This window comes from Coregonus clupeaformis, chromosome 20 (genome assembly GCF_020615455.1).
Source record: "Coregonus clupeaformis isolate EN_2021a chromosome 20, ASM2061545v1, whole genome shotgun sequence".
In the NCBI taxonomy this organism is placed as follows: domain Eukaryota; kingdom Metazoa; phylum Chordata; class Actinopteri; order Salmoniformes; family Salmonidae; genus Coregonus; species Coregonus clupeaformis.
Genome location: NC_059211.1, coordinates 18174175 through 18200636, shown reverse-complemented (window position 1 = coordinate 18200636; position 26462 = coordinate 18174175). Strand labels below are relative to the sequence as shown.

At 43.9% G+C, this 26462-nt stretch overlaps 1 protein-coding gene across 1 annotated transcript; it reads left to right on the top strand.

The window, feature by feature from the left end:
- LOC121533663 (ras-related protein Rab-3A) lies at nucleotides 1-26462 on the top strand. Its single transcript, XM_041839793.2, has 5 exons — nucleotides 1-74; nucleotides 13087-13311; nucleotides 20202-20320; nucleotides 22789-22913; nucleotides 23340-26462. The coding sequence occupies exons 2-5, from the start codon at nucleotides 13087-13089 to the stop codon at nucleotides 23528-23530; spliced, it is 660 nt and encodes a 219-aa protein (XP_041695727.1). The 5' UTR covers nucleotides 1-74; the 3' UTR covers nucleotides 23531-26462.

The window sequence follows — 26462 nt, the reverse complement described above, 5'->3', positions numbered from 1 at the left end:
TGACGTTAGTGTTTCTGCAGGTGCTAGACGCGGTGGTGTGTTGCGTAATAGGAGCCTAAAATACACTTTTAAAGGTAAGGATATAATTATTATATTCTTCATTTACAATATGTCATACCAGCTGTAGAGTTACGTTTGTTTAGGATTTTCTATGGAAATGCGTCAACAAAAATAGAATAAAGGAGGAACAATAACCATCATTTGACATAAGATGCTTGCTTTTTACAGATAAATGTAATTGCAGTAGCACAGAAATATAATATTTCATATGGGGTTGGTTATAATTATGCCTTAATGTATGACATGTCAAGCCTCGAATAACCACAGCATCAGTGGGACAAGAAGAATGAAATTCCTAAAATAGCCCAGCGGTTACAGTAGCCTATCTGGTTCGCGATACTGCATGTGTGTGTATCCATAATTTGTAGTGCGAGATCATTCTTACATCAATTAAACAATGTATAATTTACGTGAATTAATATCAGGCATGCCATATGGAAAATCCAATGCGCTGTAGATAGGTACACGGGTCGCTCTGTGCTTTCAAAGACAAGGGAAGGAACATGGTCGTATAAACTGATTGGCATTACACTGTTCTGTAGGCTATTTAAATCTTTGATGTCTTCATAAAACCACGGCTTTGACAGCACAAAACCTATCAGAGAGAATCATAATGCTGTGTGTTTGAATGGGACCACATCAGCAAGCAGGGGTAGGGGACTCTAGTCACCTACGGAACGTAATCTCAGGACAGTTTACACACCCAGTTTACACACCCAGTTTTAAACCACTCACCCAGGTCACCGTCTATGAGCTTTGGGATGATGCATTGTACATTTTCCCATTTTAGGTAGTGATACATCGTTATATGAATTGCCAACATAGCAAAGCAGGCTATGTTAAATTGGACAACTAATAATAAATACTGATTTTAAAAAAGCTACTTGAGCATTTTTGCATGTTAGATTGGGATCATTTGAAATAATCATAATTTGAATGTAAGAAAGTAGATATTCTATACTATAAAGGAAACTGTAAGCAGTTAGGACAGTTCGAAATTTACTGGGGTGGGGGGGTGGGGGGGGTGGTCCAAAATAGGCTGGATCAATTTTCAATATGAATCCACAAGAACAAAAATGAATAGCTGATAGGCAGCGGAGAGGCCAGGTGCGTCATGAATGACATGAGAGACTCAAAAAGCTCCCCTATTGATCTTGTTTAGGGAAAAATACTATTATCCTACCAAGCCTAGCCTACAAATGAGTACCAAATTCTATACTCTAGGCTGCAGTGAAAATGTCATTTGAATAACGGCGCAAAAGCCCTGTGATTTGAATGTTTCATTCCATTTTGATCAGTTGTGGGTCTACTCTAGACAGTTTATGTGGTCTTGAAAGGCACAGTAGCAGGCCAGTGTGGCTGTATTTTTACTGATACTGAGATGCGCTGTCTGTTGCAGATCCTCATTCTCCGAAGTCGTCCTATAATAATGTGGCCACATATGTTCCCGGCAGGCCCAGTTATTCAGGAAAGTTTAACATGCGTTCTGCCTCCCCTCCAATCCGAGCAGCTATTCCTGGCGCACCTAGAACCTAACGCTTCAATATAGCCTAAATATTTGTTAAACTTTTAAAATGTATTAACTTTTATATGTGACATAAACACAACCAGTCACAATGTTTTAATCTTATTAGGCTTCTTCAAAAGTCTCCAGTAGGCATGCGCACGTTCATCCAAAATATAATTCCAGCATCCTCAAAATGGGTTGACATAACCAGGTTTCCGCCCAACCTTTTCATGCTAGTAAAGTACATGTCGGATAAAAAATGTCACGACATCGAGTGGCGCAGTGGTCTAAGGCACTGCATCGCAGTGCTAACTGTGCCACTAGAGATCCTGGTTCGAATCCAGGCTCTGTCGTAGCCGGCCGCGACCGGGAGTCCCATGGGGCGGAGCACAATTGGCCCAGCGTCGTCCAGGGTAGGGGAGGGAATGGCCGGCAGGGGATGTAGCTCAGTTGGTAGAGCATGGCGTTTGCAACGCCAGGGTTGTGGGTTCGATAAAAATAATGTATGCGCTAACTGTAAGTCGCTCTGGATAAGAGCGTCTGCTAAATGACTAAAATGTAAATTAGGCTACAGATTAAATACATTATGATGAACTTCACAGGGTGGTGAAAGTGCTGAGGAAGGAACTTGATGCTCCTTTCAATAAATATTGAGGGTCTTATTCTGGTGACATGATGATCGATGCTTGGCTACCGTTTGACAAATAACAATAATCTTGCACTTTTGTCCATAATAATCTCATCATGTAGGCTTTACCCTCTCTGTATCTGTGAGCTGTTGGCTAGAGCGCACGTGCCAATACCAGAGTGGGCACATTTGCAATACCTAAGCAACATCCTTTGTGACAAAACCAGCAGTAAGACTGCGATGGAAACCCATTTAACTTGTATTTTTTTATTTGGTACATGGAATTTAACCGCAAAAGTACTTTTTATGTGTACTACGTATTTACGCAAACTTTTATCCACAACAAGTAAATTTGATGTAAACACAACTCTGATGGGAACATTTGCATATTGTTTTTATGCAGATTCTTGAGTATTCACATGAAAATCTGTCGCCAATTGGATGGAAACCTCGCCATAGACACCCTAAAGACTCTGGCAAGTGCGCTAGTCCAGTGTCACTTTGATTATGCCTGCACTACATGGTTCAACAGCAGCCCCAAATGTCTAAAGAATAAGCTACAGACCAGCCAAAACAAGCTTGTAAGAATTAAACTCTTAAACTCCCCCCTCCTACTCGAGCATTTTAAGCAGCTAAGTTGGCTATCTGTGGAAAAAATAGTAGTATTAATTCAACTTGGTCTGGACCACAGAATTATCACGGACTCAGCCCCCAGGTACCTATCCAACTATTTTTCAGTTGTTAGAGATGCCCATCAGCATAATACCAGAGCTAGAGACTCTAATATTCACTGTTTTAAATATGAGAGTCTATCTGGTAAGAACACATTTTTATATACCGGCGCTGTTGAGTGGAACAAACTACCACAGTAAATCAAAGACATACCAACCATAACCACTTTTCAAAAAATAATGTCAAAAGCTGGCTAATGTGTAAGCAGTAGACCCTTTTTTTTGTCTGTATATCTGTAATGTGTCTGTATCTACACTGAGTATACCAAACATTAGGAACACCTTCCCCTTTTGCCGTCAGAACAGCCTCAATTTGTCGGGGAATGGATTCTACAAGGTGTCGAAAGCATTCCACAGGGATGCTGGCCCATGTAGACTCCAATGGTTCCCACAGTTATGTCAAGTTGGCTGGATGTCCTTGGGTAGTGGACCATTCTTGATACACACGGGAAACTGTTGAGCGTTCAAAAACCCTGCAGCGTTGCAGTTCTTGACTCAAACCGGTGTGCCTGGCACCTACTACCATACCCCTTTGAAAGGCACTTAAATATTTTGTCTTGCCCATTCACCTTCTGAATGGCACACATACACAATACGTCTCAATTGTCTCAAGGCTTAAAATTCCTTCTTTAACCTGTCTCCTCCCCTTCATCACACTGATTTAAATGGATTTAACAAGTGACATCAATAAGGGATCATAGCTTTCACCTGGATTCACCTGGTCAGTCTATGTCATGGAACGTGCAGGTGTCCTTAATGTTTTGATTACTCAGTGTATTGCATGTATTTATGTAAAAGAAATAGGGACCACAATGAAAATAAGTCCCCGACTGTATTGTGCAATCCCAGTCACTTTAAAAAATCTTTGTACTGTGTGTATATATGTATTTTTTTTTTACTGACATAAAATCACTCAATCAATCCAAACTGTGCAGCTGCAATTTGATGAATGGAAAGAGACATCTGTTACAAAACACCAAAAAATTTAATGACATTCGGAGATTGTCAAGCCAAGCCTTCGATACTGGGTAGGCCTACAAGGTAGGGAGGGATGTATTTTCTCTTTGTCGAGATTGACATTTATTGTGGTGTTAAAAACGCAAGGCATGATATTGAAGCGCATGAAATCGGTATGCTTTGTTTATTGTTTGTGTGATGCATTGGCACAGAAACCTGTTGTTGGAAAATTCATTGCATACATTTTATATAAATATAAATAAGGCATAAAAATGTTGAAAATCAGATTTCCCCCTAGCTGATCATTGTCTGCAGCCAGCTCTGATCGTAGTGTAGGCCTAATGAAACAGGCAGGGAGTGTGAGCTCATCCGTGGTGGTCGGCGAACCTTCTGGCCCGTAGCCCTGCGTGGCATCGACCGTGCCGCAAAAGCATGCTGAAATGGCAAAGTTGATATCCGCGTTTATAAACACAGGGTCGCTACATTTATTGTTATTCGTGGTCAATACATTTCGAACTGTCCCTTAAGCTACTTGGCCTACTAAACAAATGGAATGACAGATAGGATGTGGCTGGCCTATTCAATGTTTCAGAAGGACTATATTGTTGGAAATATGATTTATTGAGTCCCATGGCGATTGTCCCAATGATGCTGTGTGTGTGAGAATTTACCTTAAATATACTTGAAAGAGATCATACTCCAATGTTATTGCTCGATTCTCTCGGGGGAAATGCATCGCAGAAAAAGTATTAAGGCATCTTCAATGTTTAATGGTTTAATAGGGGCTGCAATGGGGGGGGCAATGCCATATTAGGCAACCTTCTGGATGTTTTGGTACCTTACAGTTCCCTGGTTAGTGTCTCACTATGAATTTTCATGTGATTTGATTCAGTCCAATTCGGTCCACTGTCAATTTAAAGTTTATTTCCCTCTTTTTATTTTCTACTACCCAAGTAATGAATCATCACTTGTTGTTACATTAATTCAACCCATCCTTGAAAGAGAATGCAGGGAGTAGTCTTGGAAATGGGTGTGTCTGCTGTGGAGTGTAATTTCTCAGTTTGAGCAATGTGTTGACAGATGTTTATTTTACTGGGCAAAGTCACTTTACTGTAGAGGGCCTTTTAGTGCCTCAGTACTTTCAGTTCTGTGATTTCTAGATAAAAAATTCACCAATATCGTTTGTTATTTTGGCTAAGTAGGTTTAATCTTTGCTCTTGAATGAATACTTAATTTGACAAAAGAGGACAGTTACAATGTGTTCCTAATTAGATCAACCAAGCAACTCTTTATATCTCTCATGAAATTGGGTCACCTGGGGTCGGCATGTAGCCTAGCAGTTAAGAGCTTTGGGCAAGTAACTGAAAGGTCGATGGTTTGAATCCTTGAGCCAACGAGGTGAAAAATATGCCAATGTGCCCTTGAGCAAGGCACTTAACCCTAATTGCTCCTGTAAGCATCTGGATAAGAGTGTCTGCTTAAATGTAGATGTTTGATATAGGTTTGGAAAATAACATGTTTTATGTTTTATGAAAAAGCACAATGGTTTCTTCAGGCTGCCTAGCTGGGAATATAAATTCAAGTATCTCACTTCAATAAAGATTAAGCATTTTTAGGACAGGGGTTATACCAATATTATGGACATTCTAACATCCCAAAATGTAAGTGGATTATTTATTGCCTCACATTACATAGGCCTCATATCAGAACTATTACCCGGCATGGAATAACCTTTGTAATTATGTAGTAATATGCTATTAAGTTCTAGTTATGGCACATTTCAATAGCATTTTTGTATTGTCGTGTAAGAAAATAAGTACTAGCTACGTAACAGCCTGTACTTAACTTGACTAACTCACTAAAGTTATTCCCTTATAGTTATCCTGGAATAATGCCCATGTAATGTATAGCGCTGCCCAATTTGCTTTCACAACAATTTTGTTTGGTTTTATTTGAGCCAGATTAAGCTGAGGTATACTTCAGTTCTTTTGGCAGACTGTCATTGCCTTTCTCATTAGCTTGCCTAATGCCAGGGTGTTTGGATCAGGTCTGACTCTCAGGCTTTCTGGGATCATCCTGGACTAAAACAGGATTAACGAGCTGCCAGCGGGAACTCATCCAAAAGACTGATCAAAAGTGTCTGACTCACAGTGCACCGACACAGTTTAGGACCAGCTGACATCACACATCTGTTGTTAAGGTGTCAATCTCTTTAGGCTGAAAAGACGAGCCACACAGGTTGATGCCACAGATGCGTCTCTCATTTAACATTCAGTCAAGACTAGGGCTGTGGCGGTCATGAAAATAACTGCCGGTCTCAAGGTAATTTACTGTTACTTAACATAAACACATTTAGCATCTCCTGGCTTCCACGCATAGCCTACAAGCCACTGATGCAGACCTTTGGAACATCTACATTTTAAAAAGTCTAATAAATCCATGTAATATAGCCTACACTATCACAATAAATCCATTATTTATTTTAGACAGGTCTAAAGAAACATGATCTGAAGAAAATGTAGTCTATTTCAGAAGAACAGAATAGCCTACTCTGCGTTGTCCTTATGTTAGGCGCTGATCAAGCTATGCCATGTGGCTGTGGGCTACACTAGTTCATTTAGCAGACAAGATTTGCTTGGAATTCCATGGCATTATTTTATATTATTTTATAGTATGGAGAATACAATTGAACATAGCTGAATAAAACAGAAAGGATATTTTCTCCAAACGATATGAGGGAGTGTGCACATGCGGCTATTCTGTGTTGGCGGTTAACAAAGAAACAGGTACTCCTATATGCTTAATTTAGAGTTATTTATGTAACTTTAGTTGTGATACAAATGTTGGGCTATATGTTTTGATTTTTAATGCATTCTAAGGCTGCATGATGTGACAAATGATGATTTGATAAAAGTCGCATGAAAGGCATGAGCTCTGCTTAGTTTTTTGCGGAGGCTGTACACACTTCATCAGTCTCTCAATCACAATTTGACAAGCACTTGATAATGCCTCGAATTTCCTGGCTGCATCCCCTTTGTGTGGCCATAATCCCCCTAAAAAAATCCATACCTTTTGTGGCCGTTGGCCGTTGTGCCCTTGGGCTGAATATAATCATTATAATTCCCTTCTCCCCGCTGCGTGCCGAAGCACCCCTCACTCACATGGTTCTCGTTCACGTGATCGGGTCTTTCTCACAGGTTACAAGTGAAGACAGACACATCAGGGACGCAGCTGCATGCGTCCTTATCCAATTCCGAGGCACATATTGAAGATATTGAAAGAACTGTCCACATTTACTTTTCATCAGCCAACAAGATGAGTAGCCCTAACGAACAGCAAACGCACTAGCCTATGTCAATCTACTATCCCCCATAGTACAAAAGTTGACCTATTCTATTCTGTGCGATAAATAAATATTCCAAACATAGTCGGGACAGTTGTGGGATGCGATAGATCCCAAATTAATACAACCACTAGCATCAAAAAACCAGTTTTAAGCAATGAGCCTGACGCAACAGATGAGAACGTTTAGCTTAACATTTTGATAAACTATTATGCTATTTATTTGGATAAGAGCGTCTGCTAAATGATGTAAATGTAAATGTAAATGTAAATGCAGTAGGCTATAAGCGTGAATGTTCCATTAGCAGGAAAACACCATTCTCAAACGTGATCACAAATGCGATTACGCATGGTGAAAATTACCTTCCCCAAACTTGAAACTCACGCGCTGCGTATGTATGCCAGTTAGGCTCTACACCGGTTGTAAAGAGGATTAATGTGCTTCATTTTAAGAAGTTATTTGGCCATTTTAGTTTTGATACAAACCTTATCAAAACATATAGGCCTATGGGCTAGGCTACATGAGGTGTGCGACTATGATTTGAAAAAGTCGCAAAAAAAGCATGCGCTGTTTGCATTAAGCTTGGCATCATTCACAAGTGATAAGATATATTTCACAAGTGATTGGCTAATATTGTCACCCATCACACTATTCTTGATTGAATCTTGTCTTTACATATACTAAATAATATATGTGTGAAATTTGTTTTGATTTAGAATGGACCATTATCATGCACCTGTCTCGAAACAAGTGCAGCAGGAAAAATAATACATGTCATCTATGCACTTAAATAGTGAATGGAGGACGCTTTTCCCGTGGTTCATTTTCATGCCAGCCAGCGGGTTTTCTCATGTCAATTAACTCGTGACATTCCTGGATTACTCATTATATTAATAAAGTCTGATTTAATCAACAAATACAATAGTCAGTTGAAAAAAGGGTACAAGACTGTGTACAGATTCAGCTGTGTTGGCAAAATCACTACATATCCCATCGATCCAAGCGGGGAGAGGTTGCCCGTTGTCACAGTTCTAAGACCAGTCGAAACGTCCAGCTAACCCTACGCCAATGACGCCAGTGGATCTCAAAACTGAAGTTGGATCCGCGTTAAGTAGCAATGATATCCTTAGCCACTGTCGTCATGCTCGCTTCGAGGCAAGTAACACTGAAACATGCATGAGAGCATCAGCTGTTCCGGACGGCTGTGTGATCATGCTCTCCGTTGCTGATGTGAGTAAGACCTTTAAACAGGTCAACATTCACAAGACAGATTACCAGGACGTGTACTCCGAGCATACGCTGACCAACTGGCAAGTGTCTTCACTGACATTTTCAACCTCTCCCTGTCTGAGTCTGTAATACCAACATGTTTCAAGCAGACCACCATAGTCCCTGTGCCCAAGAACACTAAGGTAACCTGCCTAAATGACTACCGACTTGTAGCACTCACATCTGTAACCATGATGTGCTTTGAAAGGCTGGTCATGGCTCACATCAACACCATTATCCCAGAAACCTTAGACCCACTCCAATTTGCATACCGCCCCAACAGATCCAAAGATGATGCAATCTCTATTGCGCTCCACACTGCCCTTTCCCACCTGGACAAAAGGAACTCCTATGTGAGAATGCTATTAATTGACTACAGCTCAGCGTTCAACACCATTGTGCCCTCAAAGCTCATCACTAAGCTAAGGACCCTTTGACTAAACACCTCCCTCTGGATCCTGGACTTCCTGACTGGCCGCCCCCAGGTGGTAATGGTAGGTAACAACACATCCGCCACGCTGATCCTAAACACGGGGGCCCCTCAGGGGTGCGTGCTCAGTCCCCTCCTGTACTCCCTGTTCACTCATGACTGCATGGCCAGGCACGACTCCAACACCATCATTAAGTTTGCCGATGACACAACAGTGGTAGGCCTGATCACCGACAACGATGAGACAGCCGATAGGGAGGAGGTCAGAGACCTGGCCGTGTGGCGCCAGGACAACAACCTCTCCCTCAATGTGATCAAGACAAAGGAGATGATTGTGGACTACAGGAAAATGAAGAGGACCGAGCACACCCCCATTCTCATCGACGGGGCTGTAGTGGAGCAGGTTGAGAGCTTCAAGTTCCTTGGTGTCCACATCACCAACAAACTAACATGGTCCAAGCACACCAAGACAGTCGTGAAGAGGGCACGACAAAACCTATTCCCCCTAAGGATACTGAAAAGATTTGGCATGGGTCCTCAGATCCTCAAAAGGTTCTACAGCTGCACCATCGAGAGCATCCTGACTGGTTGCATCACTGCCTGGTATGGCAACTGCTCGGCCTCCGACCGCAAGGCACTACAGAGGGTAGTGCGTACGGCCCAGTACATCCCTGGGGCCAAGCTTCCTGCCATCCAGGACCTCTATACCAGGCGGTGTCAGAGGAAGGTCCTAAAAATTGTCAAAGACTCCAGCCACCCTGGTCATAGACTGTTCTCTCTGCTACCGCACGGCAAGCGGTACAGGACCCCCCTCTTTTACGCTGCTGCTACTCTCTTTTTATTATCTACGCATAGTCACTTTAATAACTCTACCCACATGTACATATTACCTCAATTACCTCGACTAACCGGTGCCCCCACACATTGACTCCGTACCGGTACCCCCTGTATATTGCCTCGCTGTTGTTATTTTTACTGCTGCTCTTTAATTATTTGTTACTTTTATTTCGTATTATTTTATATTGTATTTTCTTGTGATTCTTTCTTAAAACTACATTGTTGGTTAAGGGCATGTAAGTAAGCATTTCACTGTAAGGTCTACACCTGTTGTATTCGGCGCATGTGACAAATACAATTTGATTTGATTTGATACGACAGATATTGCGAACCAGTCATGACTATTCAACAAAACAATAAAACAATACATCATTTACGCTTCTTTCCATCTAATTTCTTAGTTACATGATTGTATAACTAGCAAAGGAGTTTTGAAGTTGAGGGTGCAGTATTTATGAAGTTTGGCAATGAGGACAAAAACTAGCATAGTTCAGCTAGCCAGCTAGTTTAGCCCGGGAAAACCGGGGAAAATGAGCTCGGGTCTAGTGCGCATGTGCGCCAGCTGGGCGCACATGCGCACTAGGCTAATTCAGGAGACAGATTTGAGTTTTTATGGCCTGATATTAGCTCAGTTGGTAGAGCATGGCGTTTGCAACGCCAGGGTTGTGGGTTCGATTCCTAAGGGGGGCCAGTATGAAAAATGTATGCACTCACTAACTGTAAGTTGCTCTGGATAAGAGTCTCCTAAATGACTAAAATGTAAATACAATCCCAAATTAACGATATACAATCCCAAAATCAGCTGTAACTGTCAATAATAATAAAAAAGCTGAAAATGATGGTTGAGTGAACCCAGAATGAATGGTGAATTTGCTTCCGGACACAGTAGACTCCTCCTCACCTCTTTGTGAGGTCCAGAAATGATGTACTGGTAGGTCTAGGCCTATCATTCAAATGATGTTCTTTGGAAACAAGAGCCAAAACCACATGGCTTTGAATGTTGGGGACATTAATGATCAGGCCCACAAGCAAGCTTATTTCACTCATAACCTGAGTGTTCAAAGCGAAAAGTGTTCTTTGAGACAAACAGTATTTGTTCCTAAAGTAACACTGGACAGCAAGTAAGGCAGAGTCATACGACTATCTATCATCAGAGGAAGCTTAGAGAAATCTTAGTCATCATGACTAGAAGCAGACACATTAGAAAATACTTTGAATTTTGCTCTGTTATTTTTCGACATGTCAGGGATACACTTAAACCAGAACCTGTATACTTCAGGTTCCGGCCATTTGTGATGTACTATACTGAAGGTTGTATAGTTTTGTCATTTTATTTTATCAATACTTATTTAGAATGTATCTTGAGTTTGCAGTATTGATCCGGTTGCATATAAATTCCTGGCCTGCTTTTTCTATTGACCTTATTTGCACTTCTCTATTCTTTACAAGAGTCCTGTGTCGAAAAGCTGTGAACAGCTCCTCAGTAAATCTTAAAAACAAGATAACTAATGCGTTTTTGTTTTAATGGCAGTTGCACTAAGGTCAAAGATGCACTATGTACGTTTTCCGTCATGAATCTTGTCCTGGCGGCAGCTCTGCAGAGTGGTCACTAGCTGGCACAGCCACAAAGTCATACAATCTTATTTTAACCTTAACCCTAGCCTTAACCCTAATGCCGAATCCTAACCTTAAATTAAGACCAGAAAGCACATTTTTGTTTTCATAAATGTTTACTTTGCAACTGGCCCATCAGGCGGAAATCGTTCAGTTCTGCCTCAAGGACAAGACTCATCCCAATAAACGTCAACCTGCGTGCTCCACCCGATCCTGGACGTTCTTCTTGTCCTATGTCTGTTTCCCTGTAACTTTTATCAAATGTATGCATTGGCAAGTCTGATGAATGCCAAGTCATTCTTAATAGCCAAGTAGAGAGAGCACTCTAAGTGTACAAAACATTATGCTCTTTCCATGACATAGACTGACCAGGTGAATCCAGGTGAAAGCTATGATCCCTTATTGATGTCACTTGTTAAATCCACTTAAACAGTGTAGATGAAGGGGAGGAGACAGGTTAAAGAATGATTTTTAAGCCTTGAGACAATTAAGACATGGATTGTGTATGTGTGCCATTCAGAGGGTGAATGGGCAAGACAAAATATTGAAGTGCCTTTGAACGTGGTATGGTAGTAGGTGCCAGGTGCACTGGTTTGTGTCAAGAACTGCAACGCTGGGTTTTTCATGCTCAACAGTTTCCCTTGTGTATCAAGAATGGTCCACCACCCAAAGGACATCCAGCCAACTTGACACAACTGTGGGAAGCATTGGAGTCAACATGGGCCAGCAACCCTGTGGAACGCTTTCCACACCTTGTAGCGTCCATGCCCCAACGAATTGAGGATGTTCTGAGGACAAGGGGGGGTATAGATGGAGCTTTAAGAGACCTGGGGGCTGAACTGAAGTCACTGTTGCCCTAAAGAGTAGGGACGATCCCCGCCACAAGTTCAGTACGATCCCTGCCAATGCCATCAATCACAGTCCAACTATACTGTTCCATCACAGGGGAAGATGTCCTGAGAGGACGAGTGACCTGTCAGTCAATCCACTTGAAGTCATTTTTGTTGCATGTGGCATAGGCTGCTCTATCTTTCTATAATGCACTTTTGATAGCTGACTAAATATGTACACAATGGCTCACATCTTTTGAGAGCCAGAATGATTGGTCTGTAAAACCAGCAACCCATAATTAAAGAGGTGTTGTAAGTATCAGGCAGTTCAGAATTTTCCATTTTGTGCGAAAAGCTTTGATTCCTGCCAGCTGCCAGAGAAGTCGTCAGTGGACTATTTCTTCGCCCAGGGATATCTTGTTGTCACGTTGAAGGGAACCAATTAAATGTTTCTTGATGCAATGCCATGTCTTCTTGTGCCTCTGGTTTATCGATGTTCCAGAGCTTAGCTTCTCATATATTAATACCAGTACTTAGCCTTGGTGAACACTGATGAATTGCACTGTGATGGATGAGGTTGCTCACTTTTTGTACTAGGTGTGTTTGACAAGGTGTTAAGCAGGCCCTGTGTGGATATTTGGCACTTTGGATTCTGTATCATTTCGTCTGTACTTCTAACATGGCCTCCACTCCTTATCCTAGGCTTTACCTTTAAAGTAGGCCTTTTTGAAGTGTTGGAGGCCATTTATAGAAACACAATGTAATAATAGTACTGCACTGTTATCTACCAAGAATCAGTATTGGAACTATTTTCATGATACTTCCAAATACAAGGGATAATTTCAGTCGGTTGACAAACTCTCTCTCTCTACTCTTTCAGATGGCTTCAGCTACAGCTACCTATGGACAGAAGGAGTCCTCAGACCAGAACTTTGACTACATGTTCAAGATCCTCATCATTGGAAACAGCAGTGTGGGCAAGACCAGCTTTCTGTTCCGCTACGCAGATGACTCCTTCACGCCGGCCTTCGTCAGCACGGTGGGCATTGACTTCAAGGTGAAGACCATCTACAGGAACGACAAGAGGATCAAGTTACAGATCTGGGTGAGGAATACAATGTCAGATATTTTGTTTATTTATACAACAGATGAATGTGATATCACTGTGCTTCATCTAATAGCAGAACCAAATGACCTGGATTGCAGTTGAGATTACATTACAATACATGGTACAAGTGATCAATGACGTTCGAGATTCTGCGTAGATTATTACAGCAATTGTGAAAATCTCCACAGACCTGTGATGACCTATGCATGCTATCTTGAACAAGCACGTTTTATATGATTACATAAGAAAAAATGTATAGTTACAGTAACTTCAAAATGTGACCATGGATGTGTTACTCAATTTAGGTTGACCGTTACATTAGTTTGTAAAATAGCCTCAACAAACTAATGTAGCTCAATTGGTAGAGCATGGCGCTTGTAGCCTCAACAAACTAATGTAGCTCAATTGGTAGAGCATGGCGCTTGTAACGCCAGGGTAGTGGGTTCGATCCCCGGGACCACCCATACGTAAAAATGTATGCACACATGACTGTAAGTCGCTTTGGATAAAAGCGTCTGCTAAATGGCATATTATTATTATATTATATTATTATAGAATGTCTCTCCCATGTGGAAGCTAGGTGAATTGCAACAACACTTAGGCTGAATATAAACAACTCTCCCCCTTCAGCACTCTCCCCTCTTCCCCCCTTCTGCACTAATCAGACAAAACCAAACAAACATAGATAACATCAAACGGTGGCAGCTAGTACTCCGGGGACGACGAACGCCGAAGCCTGCCCGAACAAGGAGGAGGAGCAGCCTCGGCGGAATCCGTGACATTTCCCCCCCCTTGATGCGCGGTCCAGCCGTGCGCCGACCCCGGCCTCTGGGACGGCCAGGAGGACGTGGAGCAGGGCGCGTAGGATGACTACGATGGAACTCAGTCAGGAGGGATGGATCTAGAATGTCTTTCCTAGGCACCCAGCACCGTTCCTCCGGACCGTACCCCTCCCACTCCAAGAGATATTGTAGACCCCCCATCCGATGTCTCGAATCCACGATGGATCGGACTGAGTACGCCGGAGCCCCCTCGATGTCCAGTGGGGGCGGAGGGGTCTCTCTTATCTCATTCTCCTGGAGTGGACCAGCTACCACTGGCCTGAGGAGAGACACATGGAATGAGGGGTTAATATGATAGTCATTGGGCAATTGCAACCTGTAACACACCTCATTCAATCTCCTCAGGACTTTAAATGGCCCCACAAACCGCCGGCCAAGCTTCCGGCAGGGCAGGCGAAAAGGCAGGTTTCGAGTCGAGAGCCAGACTCGATCTCCAGGGGCGTAGACTGGCCCCTCACTGCGCTGGAGGTCGGCGCTCGCCTTCTGCCTGCGGATGGCCCGCTGCAGATGGACGTGGGCAGTGTTCCACGTCTCCTCCGAGCGCCGAAACCACTCATCCACCGCAGGAGCCTCGATCTGGCTCTGATGCCATGGTGCCAGAACCGGCTGATAACCTAACACACACTGAAAAGGGGTCAGGTTAGTAGAGGAGTGGCGGAGAGAGTTCTGAGCCATCTCTGCCCAGGGGATATACCCCGACCACTCCTCCGACCGGCCCTGGCAATAGGATCTCAGAAACCTACCCACATCCGGGTTTACTCTTTCCACCTGCCCATTACTCTCCGGGTGGTAACCCGAGGTAAGGCTAACCGAGACCCCCAAGCGTTCCATGAACGCCCTCCAGACTCTAGAGGTGAACTGGGGACCCTGATCAGACACTATATCCTCGGGAACCCCGTAGTGCCGGAAGACGTGGGTGAACAAAGCCTCAGCGGTCTGTAGGGCAGTAGGGAGACCCGGCATAGGAATGAGATGACAGGCCTTAGAGAACCGATCCACAACGACCAGAATAGTGGTATTCCCCTGGGAGGGGGGAAGGTCCGTGACAAAGTCCACCGAGAGGTGAGACCACGGCCGTTGTGGAACGGGCAGGGGTTGTAACTTCCCCCTGGGCAGGTGTCTAGGCGCCTTACACTGAGCGCACACCGAGCAGGAGGAGACATAAACCCTCACGTCCTTAGCCAAAGTTGGCCACCAGTATTTAACACTAAGGCAGTGCACTGTCCGGCCAATACCTGGATGTCCAGTGGAGGGTGACGTATGAGCCCAATAAATGAGCCGATCACGGACCTCGAGCGGCACGTACGTCCGACCCACTGGACACTCTGGGGGAGTAGGGTCGGTGCGTAACGCCCGCTCAATTTCCGCATCGACCTCCCATACCACCGGTGCCACCAGACAAGACTCCGGCAGTATGGGCGTGGGCTCAATGGACCTCTCCTCTGTGTCATACCGCCGGGACAGGGCGTCTGCCTTACCGTTCTGGGACCCTGGGATGTACGTGATCTTGAAAATGAACCGGGTCAGGAACATGTTCCACCTAGCCTGACGAGGGTTTAATCTCCTAGCTGCCCGGATGTACTCCAGGTTACGATGGTCGGTCAGAATGAGAAAAGGGTGTTGAGCCCCCTCAAGCCAATGCCTCCACACCTTGAGGGCTTGAACCACGGCTAACAGCTCCCTGTCCCCTACGTCATAATTACGCTCCGCCGGGCTGAGCTTCTTAGAATAAAAAGCGCAGGGACGGAGCTTAGGTGGCGTGCCTGAGCGTTGAGACAGTACTGCCCCAATACCGGCCTCTGACGCATCCACCTCTACCTGGAACGCTAAAGTGGGGTCCGGGTGCGCCAGCACCGGAGCCGAAGTGAACAGGTCCTTAAGTTTACGAAACGCCCTGTCCGCTTCAGCCGACCACTGCAAACGCACCGGGCCCCCCTTCAGCAGGGACGTAATGGGAGCTGCCACCTGTCCAAAACCCCGGATAAACCTCCGGTAGTAATTGGCAAAACCCCAACACTGCTGCACCTCTTTAACAGTGGTTGGGGTTTGCCAGTTACGCACGGCTGACACCCGGTCAATCTCCATCTTCACCCCTGACGCGGACAACCGATGACCCAAGAAGGAGATGGACTCCTGGAAAAACAGACATTTCTCTGCCTTGACATACAAGTCAAGCTCCAACAGCCTACCCAACACTCGGCGCACCAGGGCTACATGCTCGGCTCGTGTAGCAGAGTACACTAGGATGTCGTCAATGTACACTACCACTCCCTGCCCATGCAGGTCCCAGAAGATCTCGTCTACGAATGATTGGAAGACTGAAGGAGCATTCATTAACCCGTATGGCATGACAAGATACTCATAATGACCTGAGGTGGTACTAAATGCCGTCTTCCATTCATCTCCCTCCCTAATGCGCACCAAGTTATAAGCGCTCCTGAGATCCAGTTTTGTGAAGAAACGCGCTCCGCGTAATGATTCAGTCATACTCGCAATCAGAGGTAGAGGGTAACTGTATTTCACAGTGATCTGATTGAGACTACAATAATCAATACACGGGCGCAAACCTCCATCCTTCTTCTTCACAAAAAAGAAACTCGAGGACGCAGGGGAAGTGGAGGACCGTATGTATCCCTGTCTCAGGGACTCAGCTATGTAGGTTTCCATAGCCGCCGTCTCCTCTTGAGACAGAGGATACACATGGCTCCGCAGAAGTGCCGCACCTGTCTGGAGGTTTATCTATTTGTCTATGAGGTGGCAATGGCGTCGCCCTCGTCTTGCTGAACACGAGTGCCAAATCCTCATACTCAGGGGGAATATGCATTGCGGGCACTTGGTTCGGACTCTCCACCGTGGTCGCCCCAACGGAAACACCTAAACATCGCCCAACACACTGGCCAGACCATTCCTTGAGAGCCCTCTGTTGCCACGAAATGGTGGGGTCATGGGTGATTAACCAAGGAAGCCCCAGCACCACGGGATACGCAGGAGAGTCAATGAGGTACAACTGAATAATCTCCTCATGACCCCCCTGCGTCTTCATCTTTAGTGGCGCTGTGACCTCCCTAATCAACCCAGATCCCAATGGGCGGCTATCTAGGGCATGGACAGGAAAGGGTGCATCAACGGGCAGGAGGGGAATCCCTAATTTAGAGCAACATTTCCGATCAATAAAATTCCCAGCTGCGCCTGAATCGACTAGCGCCTTATGCTGGGAATGAGATGCAACCTGAGGAAATACCACAGGTATACACAAGTGAACAACAGAGAGCTCTGGGTGAGTGGGGCGCCTACTCACCTGAAATGACTCCCCAGTGCGCGACCTGTTGCCTCGATTCCTTGGAGACCCTCCCCAGCACCTAGCCGCAGTGTGTCCTCCACGGCCACAGCTGATGCAGGGGACGGCCCCCCTCGGGTTCTCTCTCCTTCTTTCTCTAGCGCCAGCACCCCCGAGCTCCATTGGGCTTGGCTCGGAGGTGCTGGGGGATGGAATGGACGGCCCCATCTCGGGACGTCCGCGGGTGGCCAGCAGGGTATCCAATCGGATGGACATGTCCACTAGCTGGTCGAAGGACAGATTGGTGTCCCTGCAGGCCAGCTCTTGACGAACGTCCTCACGCAGGCTACACCGATAGTGATCGGTGAGGGCCCTCTCATTCCACCCCGCATCCGCCGCTAGAGTCCGGAAATCCAGGGCGAACTCCTGTGCGCTCCTCTTCCCCTGTCGGAGGTGGCACAGACGCTCCCCCGCCGCTTTACCCTCAGGAGGGTGATCGAAAACTGCCCTGAAGCGGCGGGAGAACTCCGCGTAGCTGGTGGTGGCGGCGTCCATTCCCCTCCATTCGGCGTTGGCCCACTCCAACGCCTTGCCGGAGAGACAGGAGATGAGGGCGGAAACGCTCTCGTATCCCGAGGGCGCCGGGTGTATGGTGGCCAGGTAGAGTTCCACCTGAAGGAGGAACCCCTGACACCCGGCTGCGGTGCCATCATACGCCCTCGGGAGCGAGAGCCGAATCACACTGGATTCCGGAGCTGGTCTGGTGGGGCTGGCCGATGGTGGTGGTAATGTAGGAGGAGGTGTGGGCACGCCTCCCCTTTCCCATCGGCGCAGGGTGTTCATAGCCTCCTGCATGGCGGAGCCGAGTTGCTGGATCATGGCCTCCTGGCAGCTGACCCGATCCTCCAGCGACTCGGTCGCCGCCGCTGCTCCTGCTGACTCCATTGATGGTGTGTCGTTCTGTCAGGGGCTGATGTGGATGTGGTGTTGGAGTCAGGCGCAGGACACAGAAGCTTAGTCGATCCGACTTTTAATAGTCACAGGAGCAAAGAACAATCCATACAGGCCTCATAAAACAGGAGGCAAGCGAATACGCAAAACAGTGCGTAAAGTGCAACAGCACTAACACTAAGCAAACAAAAACAATCTACACCAAACGACAGGCGTACAACAACACACAACTACAAACAAAACCAAAGGAATCTTATAGGTGACATAATCAAGACGTGATAAGGAACAGGTGCACTAATCAGACAAAACCAAACAAACATAGATAACATCAAACGGTGGCAGCTAGTACTCCGGGGACGACAAACGCCGAAGCCTGCCCGAACAAGGAGGAGGAGCAGCCTCGGCGGAATCCGTGACAGCTGTTGATGACTTTGCAAATGCTATTTAGGCCTAAATAGCATCATTGATGATTGATAAAGTATGGTCACATTTAATTTGCTCTGTTAAACCTACCCTTTGAAATGACTTCGATAGTGAATCTATTTAGTTTTTAAGTGGAAATTGCTCAACAATTATTCTCACGATAGCACATTGCTAATAGTCAGTGACAAATATCATAGCTAAGCAGGGCTGTCCTTGGTTTCTTCTGATAGTGGATATAACGTTGAAAATCTGACGTTGTTTTAATGGTACAAATTCAACATATTTTATACAAGGTTTATGATGAAGTTTAGTTACCATGATGACATAATCCTGTGGTTGAAATTTCACCCTCAAAACAATAGTTTTACGTTGATGACTTATTTTCAAATCCAATGTATATTCCACATCACAATACGTTGACAAATTACGTTGAAACAACATTGATTCAACCAGTTTGTGCCATGGGGCACTGCAGTCTCTACTGTACATCCATATTGTGCATCAAACACTGCTATAGTGGGCTGGTGAAAGAGGATACATGTGTGTGCCTGTCGAGGAAAGGCTTGTTCTTTTGTCCGTTTTTTCACAGGGCGATGACTCTGAAGTGTGCACCCTCCCCCATTACTACACATTCCTCTTGAGTACATAACCATCCATCCCCTACACACACACCGCTCCCCATCCCCCAGTTCCCAGACAGCATACAGTCAGTTTAGCACACACTCAAGTGTAGTAAAATTGAAAAAGCTGGGAATGCTGACTATTCAAATATGACCTAAAACATAAACACACCATATAATGTACATATTTCACCCAATTTACATATGTATTCAGATTCATTATGCATGCTAGACATTGCACATAAATAATGCGACAATTTGACTACTACCCTAACATACAGCCTAACCAGCATTATGTTGTTGTCTGTAATGGGGATTGGGGCTGATGTTGCTCCACAGCTCAGAGAGATGCAGTATTGGGTGTCAGGGAGGCCTAATTCTTTGAGCATTCATTGGAGCTTAGGCCGTAACTCAATCTGCCCCCATCCACCGCGCCGGCTTGCCAACCAAGAAAGGGAGGTGAAATTTGGCAAGTCACCGTGAAAATGCGTCAGGAGCTCTAAAAGCTACTGATGTGCGGTAGCAAAAGCGGTCTGCCGGTAGACTGTTTGAAATCACCGGAGGGTTTTAATGTTCTGTTGTTATCGGTGTGCGTGGGACGATCACTGTCAATGTCAATTTGGCTGTGGTGCATGTCAATTTGGCTGTGGTGCTCGTTGTAATGCAACCTCTGTGTGTGTGTGTGTGTGTGTGTGTGTGTGTGTGTGTGTGTGTGTGTGTGTGCGTGTGGTGTGCGTGTGCGTGTGTGCATGCGTGCTCGTGTCATGTTTCTAGGATACGGCAGGGCAGGAGAGGTACAGGACTATCACCACCGCTTACTACCGCGGTGCCATGGGCTTCATCCTCATGTATGACATCACCAATGAGGAGTCCTTTAACGCTGTGCAGGACTGGTAAGTGATTGCTCAGGAATGTGGTGTGGTCATGTGACCATATGGCAAATAGTAGTACAACAGTGGACAAAAATAGACCAGTGTTCCTTGATACAGTACAGGCCTGACTGGAGGAGGTCCAAATGGCGCCAAAGGTTTGTTGACCTTTTCTTCAGAAAGACTGAAGAAGTGATAAGAATTTGGTGACCTTTTCTAAATAAAGACCACTGGACTTGAGACACATACACTGTATAAACAGGTAACTGCCCAAATAAAGGAAACACTTGAGTAAATGAGGGATACAAAGTATATTGAAAGCAGGTGCTTCCACACAGGTGTGGTTCCTGAGTTAATAAAGCAATTGTATAAAAATGCTGGGCAGACCATTATTTTGGCCATTGTTTTGGCTACCATGGCTATGCCCCCATAGGATGACAATGCCCCCATCCACAGGGCACGAGTGGTCACTGAACAGTTTCATGAGCATGAAAACAATATGTAAGCCATATGCCTAGGCCGTCTCATTCACCAGATCTCAACCCAACTGAACATTTATGGGAGAGTCTAGAGTGGCGCCTGAGACAGCGTTTTCCACCACCATCAACAAAACGCAAAATTATGGAATTTCTCGTGGAAGAATGGTGTCGCATGCCTCCAACAGAGTTCCAGACACTTGTAGAATCTATGCCAAGGTGCATTGAAGCTGTTCTGGCTCGTGGTGGCCCAACACCACCTTAAGACACTATGTTGGTGTTTCCTTTATTTTTGCAGTTAACTGTATAGTTCTAGTTAGTTTGAGATTCAGGATTGTGACAGGGACCATGTTGACACCAAACAGCATTTTCCACTCCTAATCACTGTCCTCAATCACTAACCAATGAAATTACACTAACATGCTGATTACACTGGCCACGCGCACCAGATGAAACATTCATGGACATTTAGCTAGCTAGTTGTTGCTAACTAGTTTTACCTGGGAGATGAACATTGAGTTGTTATTTTACCAGACATGCATATGGTCCTCTTTTTAGCTGGTTCTTTGTATACTGAACAAAAATATAAACGCAACATGCAACAATTTCAACGATTTTACTGAGTTACAGTTCATATAAGGAAATCAGTCAATTGAAATAAAATTCATTAGGCCCTAATCTGTGGATTTCACATGACTGGGCAGGGGTGCATAGGCCCACCCACTGGGGAGCCAGGCCCAGCCAATCAGAATTAGTTTTTCCCCACAAAAGGGCTTTATTACAGACAGAAATACTCCTCAGTTTCATCAGCTGTCCGGGTGGCTGGCCTCAGATGATCCCGCAGGTGAAGAAGCTGGATGTGGAGGTCCTGGGCTGGCGTGGTTACACGTGGTCTGCGGTTGTGAGGCTGGTTGGACATACTGCCAAATTCTCTAAAACAACGTTGGAGGCGGCTTATGGTAGAGACATTGATATTCAATGTTCTGACAACAACTCTGGTGGACATTCCTGCAATCAGCATGCCAACTGCATGCTCCCTCAAAACTTGAGACATCTGTGGCATTATGTTATGTGACAAAACTGCATATTTTAGAGTGGCCTTTTATTGTCCCTAGCACAAGGTGCACCTCTGTAATGATCATGCAGTTTAATCAGCTTCTTGATATGTCACACCTGTCAGGTGGATGGATTATCGTGGCAAAGGAGAAATGCTCACTAACAGGGATGTAAACAAATTTGTGCGCAAAAGTAGAGGGAAATAAGCTTTTTGTGCGTATGGAACATTTCTGGGATGTTATATTTCAGCTCATGAAACGTGGGTCCAACACTTTACATGTTGCGTTTATATTTTTGTTCAGTATTGAATTTTGACCCAGAGTGATACAGAATCGTGTGTTTCTCTACTCCGACGATTAATCCACAGGTAAAAAGGGAAACCTAGTTCGTTTTTAGTTATCTTTAATTAATCTCTCCTCGTTTGTCTTTCAAGCGTATAAGTGGGTTTGTATCTTCCTGATATCCAATAAGGAGGGGACTTGCAGAGCGTGGAGCGTCTCAAATAAATCCAAGTTCTATTTAACGCTTGGCTAAGCAGACACTCGTTCACGTGGGTGAAATGATTAAATAACATGTATGTGTACATTTATTTTGCAATGCTTGCGCACACAATGTGGCCGGTGAAGTTTGTGTGTAACCAAATACTATTACTCACAATAACCCCAAATAAACGTTGATCTTATCGCAAGCTGCAGGATTCCAAACTCATTTTAGATAACCCTTGAATGTTGGATAAGTGCAGTGAAAATGTCACCTAAGCTTTCTATGGCTCTTCAGGGGACCATATTTCTGCAGTCTGCACACTGCAATCTATGCTCTTAATAAGAGTGGTGTATTGAAACAATGTTTCGACCCTCAGATCATCATTGTGTCTCTTTGACCTCAAGCACCTGCTCAAAACCACTGGATGTGTGTGTGTAATCTTTTCCTATACTGAACCTTTCTGTATGGCGTCCATAGGTCGACCCAGATTAAGACGTACTCGTGGGACAACGCCCAGGTCCTGCTGGTAGGCAACAAGTGTGACATGGAGGACGAGAGGGTGGTGGCAGGAGACAGGGGCAGGCAGCTTTCTGAACACCTGGGTGAGTTCAAGTCACACAACACTAACTCACAGTGCCCACCATAACTACATGAACTATACAATTCAATGATACTGGTGATGTTAATGGTACTTCTTATCTGATGATTTGATTTTATCATCTGAGTTGTCAGCTCAACAATAACATGTATAATTTGGTTGCAATCGCTTCATAGAAGTTCTTATCCAGAGTGAATGTGATCACGAGGCGGAACAGCAGCATAAGCAAATAATAAAATAATTGTGCAAATTGGCTGTTGAACACAGATCCCACCACTACCACCGAAAATCATACAGGATTGACAAAACACAAAGTTTGCTCACATTAGCTTCAGAAGCCAATGGGCAAGATTACTGATCACGTATGGCTAGTTTTGCAAACTACTGCCACCACATTTAAATCCAATACCATTCTGACACCCTGTTCCAGGGTTCGAGTTCTTTGAGGCCAGTGCCAAGGACAACATCAATGTGAAACAGACATTCGAGCGGCTGGTGGACATAATCTGCGAAAAGATGTCTGAGAGCTTGGATGCCGCCGACCCAGCAGTTACAGGGGCTAAACAGGGCCCCCAGCTCACCGAGCAGCCCACACCCCCCCACCAGGACTGTGCATGCTAAAGCTGAGCGACCCTCCCCCCACCCCATCCCACCATCAACCCATCCTCAGGTCCCCTTACAACCCCACCTCACCCTCACAACCCCCTACCCCCCGAATCAATGAATCACTCCATATGGGTGAATAGGTGATGTTCACTCTGTTTCTCCCATGATCCTCGTGTCCTCTGCTCCCTTTACTCGGGTCCTCACTGTGGTCTTAAATTCTGAACTTGAAGGTCTCTATCCTGTCTGCCCCAAATCTTCATCATTGTTTACCTTTTTTTCTCAGATGAATGGTTTTCTGATATAAGCCTTTGTTAGAGACTGATGAAATTCCATATTAAAGTATGTGTTATCATAAACAGGTCAATACTTTGGAAATAGAGGGTTGATATTGAAGCCTAGTGCATATATACTGGTCTAAGTCCCCTGTCTCTGTGTGAAATATAAGCAAACATATATTGGATCGCATCAGTCACTGGTATAGCATCATTCCAGTCTCATATTTTTGTCCAATCAGCCTTTTTTGTCTTTAACTTACTTTTTGTATACTGGTACCTCTTTCTTTTTTAAAGCTTTTCGCGTATAAAAAAAAAAATGTAAGGAAAATACAAACAAATTATAGATAGGTAAAAAGAAACAGAAACACTTATTTACATATGTTTGGTTTAAATGTGTATGTAAATAATGTGCAGTATATAATATCTAAAGGTATACATTTAAAAAAATAGATTTTTTTTAAAGCATAAAGAAAAGATATATGAAGATATATGCAATATGAGAGATCAATGTTGTAGACTTTCTCTGAATCAATTTATTTATGGTTTCATTAATCTCATTGTCATCCGCTATGCCCATTTAGACTAAACTTCTTTGCTCCTACTACCGCTCTCAGGTACTTGCAAATACACTCATTAAGAGCTGTTAAGATGAATGCTAGTTTGCATGGAAAGAGGCAGAAGCCATGGAACCAGAGCACAGCTGAAGTATATCAGCATTGCTCACCTTTTACATCCATTTCAATTATCTTATTTTGTATTTTTGTGAGAAATAATTAATTACAATGTGCATGTTATATCAGAGGCAATACTTGGCCGCTTATGACTTGAAATAGGATACATGAGACTGCACAAGTGAGATTAAACAAACAATAACATAGGTACTTTTTAAAATGTTTTGTTCAGTTTTGGCGAAGGCTGTTTTTGGACCACAGCTTGTAAGTACGTAAAGGTAGATATGACGTAGGTGCACAAAGTAAACAGTGTCATTTTCCGCAACAACTTCAAGAGCGATGCTAAACTTCTCTACCACGCTCAAACAGCGTTACGCGAACCCATATGCAGACACTGTGTGACTGTGTGGGAGTGAAGTCTGGCATCTCACTCATCGCAATATCTGCGGTGCTGCTCGTGGCAATATCATTTAGCTGAGTCTACCTTTAATGCACTCAAGCCTAAGCATATGCAACAAAGAGTTTATGGGTTTGTAGTGAGTGTGTGATTGGAACAATCTGCAGTAAAAAGTGTGTAAAAAGTAAACCCTAACCCTTATGAGACTGTTTGAGCGCAATTTAGTCAACCGTTTCATTTAGGAACGAAAAACCTGAATGACCTTTTGCCTCTTGTTTTTGAATTGATATTCAGTCCAAGGTCTCAATCCAGGCAAATTTTTATTCAAATAAGAGAATATATTATTACTAATTGTAAGTGATTGAAACCACTATCTCCCTTTAGCGTTTCGTGATGTTTACGAGTCAACTTTTCTATGTTGTTGACAAATGGCTGTCTTTACTAGCGAGTGAATGAGTGCGAAACAGTCATGCAAATAGATCAAAGTCATTCAAGCATCCTCAATTGATGAAAAGGTCAAATGTATACTTCACTGAGTCGCACCAACGTTTTGATGTGGGACGATAATGATAATGTGTAACAATAATATTAGAATAATACTACTGTAGTAACAATAACAACAATATTTGATCATCTTGAACTTGAGTACCTTGCAATCCAGCATACATTTTCAACATTATTTTGCTCTACTATATTCTGGCTGTGAGTCTGCCATCTCAGTAGTATCCAGAGATCCCCCCTTTGTAAACTGTCCTCCTCCTCTCCAACACGGTCTTCCTTTCTATGAAATAAACTCTAAATGCATTTTAGTCATATGTTTCATGTGTGGATTGTGTGTTGTATTGACTCAGGCTTGCAAAAAATGACAAAATCTGAAACTTGTATTTTATCTGCATTTGTTCTAGGTCTGCTTGTGAATGTGTCACTTTCATTAATGAAAAGCAATATGCAGTACAACTGAACACCATTTCAAACATAGGTGTCGGGTAAGTTTGTCAATGCTGCTATTTATAGGTAGTATAGAACTGAATCCGGAAAGATGTAAAAAGAGGGAATAATAATGTTGAACTGATTTGTTAGGTTACATACAACAAAGTTGTTACTGTCAAAAAACATTTACACAAATATACTGGTGGTTTTAAAACTCTTGTACACTTGGTGGATTTGTAGTGAGAATGTTAGATTCTTGGATGGCACCAAAGCTTGGGAGAAAAAGAAACATTTGACTTGAGTGTAAATTTAGAAGAGTACTATAAGAGTATTTTTGAGCTTATGTTTTTATTACATTGCTGTGCTACGAAGGCAACCTCGTGTTTCAAGGCATCCAATAAGGTTTGTGCTGTCAGGAAGGTATTGCAATTTTTCAAAAAGACCGAAAGCGTTGCTTGTTTTTTAAATTTTATTTTTATTGTGCATCCACCGAATACTGTTCTGCAAAGTACTGTTGACTTGGTTTACATAGATTTTTACTTTGTATTTCTATTATGGGAATAGAACAACTAATGTTATAACAATAAGGGAATATGGTGTCAAAATGTTAAATTGTGAACATTACCAAATCTGCTGTACATGTTGTGGAATTAAAAGTTTGTGCTGTTACAATA